The 12,856-nt window shown below is 51.0% G+C and overlaps 1 protein-coding gene across 9 annotated transcripts in view; it reads right to left on the minus strand.

Annotated features, from left to right (window-relative positions):
• The window catches only part of DCDC2C (doublecortin domain containing 2C), a 112,495-nt gene extending 100,495 nt beyond the window's left edge, over nucleotides 1-12,000 (minus strand). For 7 of the 9 annotated variants that reach the window (XR_007149333.1, XM_047845226.1, XM_047845229.1 and 4 more), the window contains exons 1-2: nucleotides 11,669-12,000; nucleotides 2,674-2,725 (exon numbers count right to left, since the gene is read on the minus strand). Coding sequence is in view for 8 of the 9 variants with exons in the window: in XM_047845226.1 (XP_047701182.1) it covers nucleotides 2,674-2,725; nucleotides 11,669-11,955 (339 nt within the window). In the remaining variant the exon portion in view is untranslated. The remainder of the gene's footprint in view (nucleotides 1-2,673; nucleotides 2,726-11,668) is intronic. The other 2 variants (XM_047845228.1, XM_047845224.1) reach the window with 2 other exon arrangements.
• Nucleotides 12,001-12,856: the final 856 nt, after the last annotated feature.

The raw sequence follows: 12,856 nt of genomic DNA on the forward strand, positions 1-12,856 counted from the left end.
AAATATATAAAATATAAAATAAAATAAAATAAAATAAAATAAAATAAAACAATGACAAAGCAGAATGACTCAAAGATCTGCCGATAGCAAAGCTTAAATAATTATGATAGATTCACACGATGAAGTTATTAAAACATGTTGCAGAAGACCATTTACTGAATGAGATTATGGTCACAAAATATAGTAAATAAAAAGCAGATTAGAAAATAGTGAGCATTGACGGATCCCAATTCTGCAGACATATATACACGTATGTACGCATGTACTGTGTGTGTGTGTGCTTCTGTGTATACCTACTTGCTACGTGTGCATAAAAAAGCACCTGGAAACAGACATGACAGAGTCAGAGCGCTGACCTTTGAGGGGTATTGTGGATGACCCCCGTTCTCTTCATGGAGTTATCTGCACAGCCTCTTGGCATTTTTTTCTCAATAAGGACTCCTTTCATAATCAGATTTTTTTTAATGAAAAAGTGTATACTCCTAAAGAAAAATTACAGAACTCTTTGGGGCGACTACAGTCCCATCGGTGTGAGGACACAGAGGTCCCCACTCCAGAGCACTTGCTATCAGGCACCTCGCCTAACATTTCTGATCAAAGCCTCCTCAGCTGGAAAGCAAGGGGGGCTGACAACATAACCTGGAAGCTGCCTTCCTGTCCCCCAGGGCTAACTGCTCGTTCTAATCCTAGCGCTGAAATGCACTCAGGGTACGCGTAGACTGAACTTGAGGGGAACTTCTCAGAATCGTTGCTTACTCCCGTGCCTGCCCCACCTGGAGATGGGAAAGCAAGTGCCCGGGTGTTAAGAATAATCATACACCATGCCCATTCTGTTTACTAAGGTGACCCTGACATTCAGTCACTGCTGGAATTGTTTCTTTTTTTTTTTTTTTAACTTTATTCATTTTTGACAGACAGAGCATGAGCGGGAAGGGGCAAAGAGAGAGGGAGACACAGAATGGAAAGCAGGCTCCTGGCTCTGACCTGTCAGCACAGAGCCTGATGCGGGGCTCGAACCCACGAACTGCAAGATCATGACCTGAGCCGAAGTCTGACACTCAACCGACTGAGCCAGCCAGGCACCCCTGGAGTTGTTTCTTATTGGACACTTGCCCGCCTGCCCTTGGCAACTTACAGTAGAAGGTAGGGACGTATGACCTGACTCATCGCGCTGCCCTGAAATGCAGACTCTGAGGAGACAGCTAAATGCTCTGCAGGCTGGTGCTGGAGCTCCAGGGCTGTCCTTTACTGGAACTCGGGTGCAGATTCAAGGGCACACTAAACCCTGCTTCTCTAAACTGTGGAGCAAGAGGGCCAGCACTGATCTCTTTCTGGAACATTATGCATATTTCACCATTCGGTCCTCACACCGGCTCACGGAGGAGAAAACAAGAATACCAAAACCGGAGGTGCCAGGGTGGCTCAGGACGAAGTGCCCAACTCTCGATTTCATCTCAGGTCATGATCTCACGGTTCGTGGGATCGAGCCCTGCATCAGGCTCTGCGCTGGCAACACGGAGCCTGCTTGGGATTCTCTCTCTCCCTCTCTCTCTGCCCCTCCCCTTCTCTCTCTCTCTCTCTCAAAAATAAGCATTAAAAAAAAATAATACCAAAAGCACCACTTAGAGAATAATCTCAAAAATCTCCTCTTTGAAATACCCAACAAAATGACAAGTCCATTTTTTAAGAAAATTGTACATATTATATTATGTTATTAAATATATGATTCATATTTATACCATATATGATATATAATAAATATAATATTATGGATATTATATACTAATAATATATAGTAAATATATTATTATATTTACATATTATATTATATAACCTTCTAAATCATATTATAGTCTAAATATCAGCAGGATATCTTGCTTAAAACTTAGCAATTTTTGTTGCTTATTTTAAAAGGTGGATCTCTTATTTTTTTTATTTTTTTAACATTTATTCATTTTTGAGAGATGAGAGAGACAGAGCACGAGCAGGGGAGGGGCAGAGAGAGAGGGAGATGCAGAATCCGAAGCCAGCTCCAGACTCTGAGCTGTCAGCCCAGCACAGAGCTCGACACGGGGCTCAAACCCGTGAACCGTGAGGTCATGACCTGAGCTCAGGTCCGACGCTTAACGGACTGAGCCAGCCAGGTGCCCCAAAAGCTGGATCTCTTTTATACATATTAAATGGAGTTTTGGGGTTTTGTTTTTTTTTTTTTTTTTGGCTAAGAACCAGGTGATGTGAACAGAGCAAGAAAAGGTTCCACACTACAGAGCTTTCAAATGTGTATCAAGCACAAAAATGTTGAGAACTTGGGGCAAATCTTTAAATTGAGCATTATAATTAGCTTCAACGTTATGTAAATTAAAATAGCTTTTCCTGACACCCATCTTTCCAAATCCCCTGTAACAAAAGAAAAGTGAAAAGTTTCAGTAAATAATTGCACAGTGTGTCACAGATGACTATCTTTCTAACCGTGGTCTTAGGGTATTTTTCCTGACTTTCGACAGGTATGACAACCCCGCACAGTGGATTCGGGTTTCCAGAGCAACGGGCCTTTAGAGGCATTCCCTACAAAATGCTAGTCTTCTAAAAGTGACATTATTCAACAGTGGCATTCGGACTTTTCCCGGACCATCCAATTTATCCCACCGTTAGTCATTAGCACCGAACACTTACTTCCTTCAACTTGCTCATCTTTCCAGGTTTCCTGGGAACTATGTGAATATAACTGCAAAAGAAGAAAGAAAGACCTAATTAGAAAGTAAATAATTTAGATGGGAAATGTGAGCCTCTTCAGAGAGGACTCCTTCTCAGCACTCGGACCTGCAAATCCACAGCAACTTGAAACTGAAGTCAAGAGTGCCACAGTCTTCCGTCGACATAGAACAGCAGTGTCATGGTGGGACATTACGGACGGTGTCCCACTGGCTGCCGTCGGCATGGCCCATGGGACACTGTCACCTGAATGGCACTCTCCTATAATGTTATTAGTCAAAAAGGGACCCGAGTCATCATTTATTCCACTTTCTTTTCTACCAGGTCACGGAAGGGCCCAGAAATGAGCTCATCAGAGTTCCACAGATTGGCCAGAGTCAGAGCAGAGTCCCCCCCCCCCCCCCTTGCAGCTCATCACCACCTGCACTGTCCCCTCCTGTCACACAGAATTACATCCGTGTCCCCATTCTGCCCAACAGTGAACACCGGAAAAAGCCACCAGAAGAGCACGGGTGGGAGTCCGGCTAATACAATTCCTGGCACTTGGGGGCTTTTGGAGAGCCCTCCATATGCCTCAAAAATAGAACAGATGTTTTTTCATGATAATAAATAATTTGGTATCTTTCAAGGTTTCTTCCTGATTAAAAAAAAAATTACATTTGAGTTTGCTGCTGTTTTTGACAGTTTTACAAGATTCAGAGAAGTGTTGCCTACATTGGCAGCTGGAAGGAAAAAGGAAGTAAGAAATATTCAGTAGAGCCCAGAGTCCCAAGCCAGGTGCCCACAGAGGCCAGACGGGCAGTGAGGACGCTTGCCCAGGGCAGCATCTGGGGGGAGGGGGGCGCTGCAGGGCGCAAGGACCCCTCCCGTCCTGGGTGAACACCTCCCACAGCCCCAGGGCACAGTTTCCACGCGACGATGCAGACAACTAAAAACTTAGTCCTTCCGAACAGTCAAATCCTCCATTTTTTTCCAATTAAACTAAAACTCTATACTATTCCAGGAACTCCCTCATTGCAAAATGTCCAGCCAATTCACATCTTTGAAAACTGTGATCCAAACTAAACAAGGCAGCGCTCGGGCCCCCCGGCTCACCACCTCCGCCGGCCCTTCCGTGAGCTCTTCCGGTTTTAAGCCCCCGCATTCCGTGTTTGATTGTGAACATCAATCCCCAAACGAGACAACTTATTGCATCAGTAAACGGAAACAAAAAGCAAAAATAAATGCAGAAACACTAAGGCGTCAAAAGATTCAGCAAAGAACGTAAAATGCTGTTTGTTTCCATGCTGCATCCCAAAGGACGCATAAATAGAACAGAAAGAGGGGTTAAGTACTTCCTCAGAGTCTCCAGGCCGGGCGCTTGGAGAAGGCGTTGGTGGGGCGTGGGTTTCCCCGGGTTGGGGGGGGGGGGGGGCGGGCAGGCACCTGGCGTAGAGACTGGACGTTCGTGTGCAGCACCCTCCTTGCTGCTTCCGGAGAATAAAGGAAAGGAGGAAGCCGGCCACGAGAGTCAGGCCAGGCATCTGCAAGTGCTGCGTCCACAACATTCTCACAGCACCTCGGGCTGTGACGCCACACCGCAGGTGAGCTAAGCCCATTTCGGTGGTGAGGACACCATCCCCAGCAAGCTTATTCCATGTGCTCAATGCTACTGAGATAAGGAAAGGCCAGGATGCACTTCAACCCAGTTCAACCTTCTTCTGTCCCTGAGACCACGTTCCTGCTCCTCTGTCCTGTTCCTGCCACCTGCTATCCCCGGCGTCCAAATGGGTGGCAAGGAGACACGAGGAAAGTTGGGGTGCAGGCAAACTGTGATAGTGTTATCGAAAGGGCCTTTGCCTCGTACAACTGCAAACTCATAAGGCAAAGAGAGACCATTCCTGGGGCAATCCAAACCCTTCGGGGTCTCCCCCAAACTTGCACACACACCCCTGCACACGCACAATGCCCCGGTTTACGGTTTGTGTGTGTGTGAAGATGGCTCTCTCCTCAAAAAGAATCATGAGTTCTAAGCTTTACAGGACGTCTTTAAAGTAATGTTTAGCCTATAAAGTTTTGTTCTATGGAGGAAAAAATCATGTTCTTCATCTCAGATTAATTCACTCCAGAAAATGTGAGAGATGCTTGAGTAATGATTGGATTTTATATCCAGCTAGATCTGATGGGGTTTGTCTCTTCAGTGTAGTGTTCTGCAGCCGTTGTTTCTAGAAGAGCCCCAGGATGGCTGATACGTCATCAGGTCTCACCGCAAAGTTCACTTGCCCGTGGCACAGTTAGAAGATTATTTGCTGGAGAAAATTAATTTTAATTGCTCACTGGCTCGGTAATTACAGGATATAAACTCCAACCAGCACCAGCGTACCGATACCAGCAGAAATCAAGCCAAAATATTTCCCAGAGCTGCATTCACCCACGTCTGGGTGCTGATTTCATGATTCCTTGAGCTAAACAGTGGTGGAGACGGTGAAGTCTAAACATCACTCCGTGATCATCGTCACATGCAAACGGCACCCATCCACACGCAGCCCCGAAGCCACACGGATGACGCCAGACAACCGAGGCTTTGGCCACATGACAGCCCGCGTCTGGCCTCTGCTCTCCCGTCGCTGGACTGGACCACGCCGCCTCCCTCCCGGAAAACAACAACAAACACTAAGAGATCGGGGAAGAGAAACGCCTCAACGTCTCCATATTTCGGCCACACGTCCAGAGAATTTCAGACACACCATGCAAGTTTCCCTACCGAAGCAGCGGTCTAACAGGGTCTCTTAGAAAACGCCTCTCCCCACAAGACAGAACAGAGAGGAGCACGTGCTGAACAAGTTCCGGGCATGTCCACCTGTGCTGCCCCTGCCCCAGCTTCCTTCCTCGTCAGCTTACAGGAAAGACACATGTGATTTTCGCCAGGAAGCGTTTGGGCAGGAAAGTTAAGTGCTTTTCATTATACGTGCATTGAAAAGGACTCTAAAGTCAATTTTAGTAGGAATATCTTCTTCTCTTGTTGGAAAGCAACACTGAATAAGGATTCTAGTGGGAAATCGGAATTCAGCACATGCAGTGTCTAAGCCTGTTTGGGCTGTGGTAGCAGAGATACCCCAGACCCAGTGGCTTAAACAACAAACATTTATTCCTCATGGTTCTGGAGGCTGGGAGGCTGGGATCAGGTACCAGGGTGAGTGGGTTCCAGTAAGGACCTTCTTCCTAGTTCACAAATGGCTGCCTTCTTGCTGGGTCCTCACGTGGTGGAAAGGGTAAGGCGCTCTCTGGGGTCCCTTTCGTAAGGACATGAATCCCCTTCATGACCGTTTCACTGCCATGACCTACTCAGCTCCCAAAGGCCCTACCTCCGAATAACCACACGGGGGATTAGGTTTCAACGTATAAATTTCAGGAAGACACAATAATTCCATTTACAGCCCAGTTAGAGTTATGTATAACCTAATATGTAACTAACCCTGAAAAACATCATCACAAAATCAAACATCTACAAAGGGCTATCTGTGTTCTTGTCAGCGAGTTCTCACACACAACAGGATTATCACCGTAATAAATTCAAATCTAAAACGTCATGGCATTAATCCAATACCTCTTAGCAATTCGGGTGTCTGTGGATTAAGATTTTCCTTCAAAAACAAGAGGAGGTTAAATTTGCATCTTTGCAATGCCATTAAGAATTCGGATCACAGGGGCGCCTGGGTGGCGCAGTCGGTTGAGCGGCCAACTTCAGCCAGGTCACGATCTCACAGTCCGTGAGTTTGAGCCCCGCGTCGGGCTCTGGGCTGATGGCTCGGAGCCTGGAGCCTGTTTCCGATTCTGTGTCTCCCTCTCTCTCTGCCCTTCCCCCATTCATGCTCTGTCTCTCTCTGTCCCAAAAATAAATAAACGTTGAAAAAAAAATTAAAAAAAAAAAAGAATTCGGATCACAGGCCAGCTTCCTCATAAAATTACACTATCTGGGCGGTCCCCCCAAACTCCCATGACTGGCTGAATTTGGGGTGTCTCTGGGCAGAGAGCACTGTCGGCACGTGGAGAAGGAGCACAGGAGCCCTCTCCGGAGAATCTCACCTTCACCTCAGCCCTCCAGGAGGTTCCTCAAACAAAATCCACATAAAAGGAGTCACTCGCAGTCCGAAAGTAAACGAACAAGGAGGTTACTATCTCAGCTGAGAGAAACCAGCTGAAATAACAGAAAACAGAAACAGGTTTCCAAGACCAGCATCACGGACGCAGAAAGACAGAATTTCAAGAACAGCCAAGCCTGACGGTACATGCAGGACCAAGAACACTGAAGAATGACACAGGTTATTGAAAAAGAACCAGACAGAAGTTTATTTATTTATCTATCTATTTATTTACTTTTAAAGTTTATTTTTATTTATTCTGAAAGAGAGATAGAGAGCAAGCAGGGAAGGGGCAGAGAGAGGAAGACAGAATCCCAAGCAGGCTCTGAGCCGTCAGCACGGAGCCCAGTGTGGGGCTCGATCCCGTGACCCGTGAGATCATGACCCGAGCCGAAATCAAGAGTCAGACGCTTAACTGACCCAGCCACCCAGGTGCCCCAGATAGAATTTTTAGGAATAAAAAAAGTAAACAATTTAAGTTGAAAACCCAGTGAACAGGTGGATAGCATTTTATACACAGCAGAAAAATTAGCCAAAAGATCCGTGTGATCTGTGTGAAGTACCTAAGTGCAGCACAAAGGTAAAAGGGAGAAATTCAGGACCAAGTGGTGGACTCTTGGAGGTTACCGTCAATCAGAAAGGCCAACCCACATGGACCCTGACACAGAAAACACAGAGAGCATAAGACAGAGGCATCCTCTGAAGACAAAATGGCTGATGAACGTTACCACACCAGACTCATGAGAATTCAATCAATCTGCACTTGGACGTACCATTTAAACACAATACACTGAGGTCAAAGAAAATGAATTTTAAGCAGCCAGAAAAGATAAAGTATTACTTTCAAATACGCAAATAATGATAGCAGACTTCTCATCAGCAAACTCGAAGTCAGAAGACAATAGAAAACCACCTTCCGTGGCCTGAAGGACACCGCTATCCACAGAACCACAGGATCATATGTCCAATAAAAATATACATGAAGAACAAGGGCCAGAAGGCTTCCCCCCCCGGGAACCATGGGCTAAGCAACTCTGATCAACCTGTCCACTAAAAACTAATAAAATGAAAACATCTTCTTGAAACATAAGACATCTAACAGGATAATATCTGAGGAATCGCCAGGCCAAGATCCAGGAAATAAAGGGAATCCAAAGATGTGAGCTTGATCCCTGGGGCCACTTTAGCCCAGGGGTTACTCTTGACTATGGACAAAGTTGTTGAACCACATCCTGGACAGGCTGTGTGGCCAACAGGCAGAAGTACATGCTCAGGACACAGCAGAGGCCGTGGCTGCTTCTGAACTACCCCTCTTTGTGAGCCGGGACCCCAATTGGGTCCATCCTGTCTCCCAGCCACGTGGGTGGCCCAAAGCATCTCACATTCTGAAGCTGTATGAAGGTACTCCCGAACCTTCCCGAGCAGGTATCTGGCCAAAGCCCACAACAATCAGCTTTGGCCAAAGAGAAAATCACCCTAGACTTCAAATTATTTCTGCAAATGAGTTTTGAAAGTCACATCCAGCACAGACAAATAGGCAGATAGAGAGAAAAGACAGCAAACAGAGAACCAGCAGTAACAACATACTTTGGAGTTTCAGCCTGGCTCCCTCCTGGATCACTCCTGCTGGGAAGACCGGGCGGTAAGTCACCTACGGAGAGGATCCCACAAGGAGGAAGCTTCCTGCCTCGGCACCAGGAAGCACCCGCCCCAGTCGGGCCTTCAGATGACGGTAGCCAGCATGCTGACTGCAACCCCACGAGCGCCTCTGAGCCAGAACCACTCAGATAAGCTGCTCTTGAATCCCCGATCACAGGGACTGCACGATAATAAAGTTGTTTTAAGCCAATACGCTTGGAGTGATTGGTTATGCAGCAACAGATAGCTAATGCACCCTCCTAGAGAGAATCTTACCCGTACGCACCGGAAGACATGGAAAAGAATGTTTACAACAGTGTTGTCTATTTTAGCATAAAATTAAGAGCAACCCAAATTATCCATCAATAGATCGGACAAGTAAGGATGTTTTAGTCGATGCAAATAACATGGTGGTAAAAGTGATTGCCCTACAGCTACACTACTGACGTGAATGAGTCTCACGGCACATTATCGTGTGAAAAAGCACCAACAGAAAAGTATGTACAATGTAATTGCATTTATATAAAGTACACAACCATAAAATGTTGAAAAATCTGTCCTTGGGGAATGAATTTTTATAAAAGGATGATTATTACAAAATAGTGATTACCAGTGGAAAAAAGGCTGGAGGCGACAGGTTTTAAAATACTGGCCACGCTCTTTCTTAATCCACACTGTGGTTTACACAGAGTTTTGCTTAAACTGTACACAGAATTGTATATACTCCTGTATGAGCTGTGCACAGAAGTGTATACATTCCTGTATCTACAGTACCTTTCACAGTACAAGGAATGGGGTCAGCAGCAGTGTAAATAAAGACAATATATCTCTGAAAGGCAGACACAGGAAAGAGGTCAGGAGCTCACGGAGGAGGAGAAACAACTTTCCCCACTTGCATTTTGTAAAGGAAGCCTTTTCGGAGGTCCTGAGCCTAAAACAGAATCTGTCACAGTGGTGACCCCTTTCTCTTCTGTGCCGACTTGTTTCTTATGTCCCCCAAAACAGACATTGCAAAAGCTCTCACAGCCTGTGCAGCCCCCAGACACTACGCCGTGGCAAGAAGAGAACAGGAGCTTGACTCTCGCGTTGCAAAGACATTTGTATGATGACAGGTACAAAGAAAGTTTAGAGAAACTGCTGAGGGGACCGGAGTACCCTCGAGAAGAAAACAGAACTGTGCTGTATCACCCCGGACGCAATAAGATCTCAGAGATTGTGGCGGGAGTCAGGGGCTCAACAAAAACGAATCAAACGGACGTCTTGGGCAGACACCATCCAGTGCAACTAACAAGCTGAATGTGGCCAATTTCCTGCGTGTGCCCACAGGCGCATCTCTCCAAGACAGTTCACACCCCTCCCAGCCCCCGTCCCGATCTCAGCAGACACTGGGGAGGGGATTTCTTTGCTGCCCATGGACTTTCACAGAGTCTGTACACAGTGTGTGCCGGGATTCCGGAGATCACGGGCACAACACCTGTCCTCTGCAGGGTCACAGTCTAGCAAGAGACACCGCCAGGAGATGCATGGATTACACGGCTGAGCAAGTGTCTTCCTAGGAGAGTGAGTGAGCCTCCGGGTAGTCAGAACACCAGGCTGGGGCAAGCCGTGCAGGGGGTGACTGGGGGCTGGTTCCTGCCCCCCAACCTGCTTCCCCCGACTTCCTGGGCGTGGCTAACTCCCTTTATTCTTCCAGATCCTTGGGCCAAGGTGGCCTTTCCAGAGAGGCCTGCCCTCTTGGCCACAGCCCGCCCACTCCTCGTCCCCACGTCCCTTCTGACTCTAACGGAAGACGTGCTGACAGGAGGTGAACGCCAGCCCTGCCTGTGGCCAGCGGGGTAGAGCGGGCTGTGGGCACAGGGGGGCTGAAGGCACAGGTGGGCTGAGGGCACAGGTGGGCTGTGGGCACAGGTGGGCTGAGGGCACAGGTGGGCTGAAGGCACAGGTGGGCTGAGGGCCCATGTGGGCTGAGGGCACAGGTGGGCTGAAGGCACAGGTGGGCTGAGGGCACAGGTGGGCTGAGGGCACAGGTGGGCTGAGGGCACAGGGGTGCTGAAGGCACAGGTGGGCTGAGGCCACAGGTGGGCTGAGGGCACAGGTGGGCTGTGGGCACAGGTGGGCTGAGGGCACAGGTGGGGCTGAGGGCACAGGTGGGCTGTGGGCACAGGTGGGCTGAGGGCACAGGTGGGCTGAGGCCACAGGTGGGCTGAGGGCACAGGGGGGCTGAAGGCACAGGGGGGCTGAGGGCACAGGGGGGGCTGAGGGCACAGGGGGGCTGTGGGCACAGGTGGGCTGTGGGCACAGGTGGGCTGAGGGCACAAGGGGGCTGAGGGCACAGGTGGGCTGTGGGCACAGGTGGGCTGAGGGCACAGGGGGGCTGAGGGCACAGGGGGGCTGAAGGCACAGGTGGGCTGAGGGCACAGGTGGGGCTGAGGGCACAGGTGGGCTGTGGGCACAGGTGGGCTGTGGGCACAGGTGGGCTGAGGGCACAGGTGGGCTGAGGGCACAGGGGGGCTGAAGGCACAGGGGGGCTGAGGGCACAGGGGGGGCTGAGGGCACAGGGGGGCTGTGGGCACAGGTGGGCTGTGGGCACAGGTGGGCTGAAGGCACAGGTGGGCTGAGGCCACTGGTGGGCTGAGGGCACAGGTGGGCTGAGGGCACAGGTGGGCTGAGGGCACAGGGGGGCTGAAGGCACAGGTGGGCTGAGGGCACAGGTGGGCTGAGGGCACAGGGGGGCTGAAGGCACAGGTGGGCTGAGGGCACAGGTGGGCTGTGGGCACAGGTGGGCTAGGGCACAGTTGGGGCTGAGGGCACAGGTGGGCTGAGGGCACAGGGGGGCTGAGGGCACAGGTGGGCTATGGGCACAGGTGGGCTATGGGCACAGGTGGGATGAGGGCACAGGTGGGTGTGGGCACAGGTGGGCTGAGGGCACAGGTGGGCTGTGGGCACAGGTGGGCTGAGGCACAGGGGGGCTGAGGGCACAGGTGGGCTGTGGGCACAGGTGGGCTGAGGGCACAGGTGGGCTGAGGGCACAGGGGGGCTGAGGGCACAGGTGTCGGGAGGCTGTGGGCACAGGTGCACTGGGAGCACCGCCGAACTCGCCGGTCACCGCTCGCGGATGGCGACAGGTGCACCGCGGCACTCGGCGGGTCACCGCGCGGAGGGCAGCTGGCCACGCAGGGAAGGGGAGCCGCACTCACTCCAGCTTCTTGAAGGGCTCGCGGCCGGCCGCCACGTACTTGCCGCCTGCCTGCAGCGCCTGCAGCTCGCGCACCGGGTGCCCGCGTGTGGGCGTGAAGAGGCGCCGCACGCCGAACGGCACGTCCACCTGCTGGGTCAGCTGCTCCAGCAGCGCCTCGAAGGTGGGCACGCAGCGCCGGGGCACCACCAACCTCCGGGCCACGAAGAACGCGTCCCCGTTGCGGTACACCAGAATTGTCTTGGCCGGCGTCGTGTCCACCAGCACGTGTGGCCTGCGTGTGCCCATGGCCCCGCCGTCGAAGGGCCACCGGCCACCGCCCGCTGCGCTCCAGCCGCGGGGCACCCAGGGCGTGGGCGCGGGGACCGCGGGGCAGCTCCCTGCTGGTGCTGACGCGACCGGGCGATTGTGACCGCCTGCCTGCCACCTGCTGTCGGGAGGGAAGCTGGCTGCGGGGGTGGGGGGGAGGGCAGGCACAGGTGAGGGGGCATCCGAGAGGTGGGGGGGGTTGGGGGCAGGAAGTGGGAGCAGGTGAGGGGGCATCTGAGAGGTGGGGAGGTGGGGGGCAGGGAGTGGGAACAGGTGAGGGGGCATCCGAGAGGTGGGGGGGGTGGGGGGGCAGGAAGTGGGAACAGGTCAGGGGGCATCCGAGAGGTGGGGGTTGGGGGGCAGGGGGTGAGAACAGGTGAGGGGGCATCCGAGAGCCTGGACAGGTGGGGATGACAGAGCTCTAGTGAGGGGAAGGAGGCAGCCTCTGTGATCTCTCTGCAAAGGTGGAAAGAATGAGAGGCCGGACACATTCACAGCCACCTTCCCACCGCACTAGCCAACCTCCTATGCAGAAAAGGTTGGGGGATGGGCCGGAAGCGGGGGCCATCAGGACCATCTTAACAATCAAAACCGTGTCCAGGAGGAACTGCGTGGACCCATTCAGGGCATGTGAGAAGCCGGGTTACGAGCACAGCTAGCATACAGTGTCCCAAAGGTTTAGCATCCGGAACGCACCTTCACCGGGGAAGAACAATTCAAGGGGGTGTGTGTCCTTGTGAACGTCATTCCTTATTCTGGGTAACAACGGGCCCATCCTCTTGAGCTGAGAAGATGAATGGTTCCAGAAATATGTTTTTCCAGTGGTTTTGATGGGCTTAAACTTTTAAAGACAATAAGCTACAAGTATCACTTACTGAAT

This window comes from Prionailurus viverrinus, unplaced genomic scaffold (assembly GCF_022837055.1).
Source record: "Prionailurus viverrinus isolate Anna unplaced genomic scaffold, UM_Priviv_1.0 scaffold_33, whole genome shotgun sequence".
Lineage (NCBI taxonomy): Eukaryota > Metazoa > Chordata > Mammalia > Carnivora > Felidae > Prionailurus > Prionailurus viverrinus.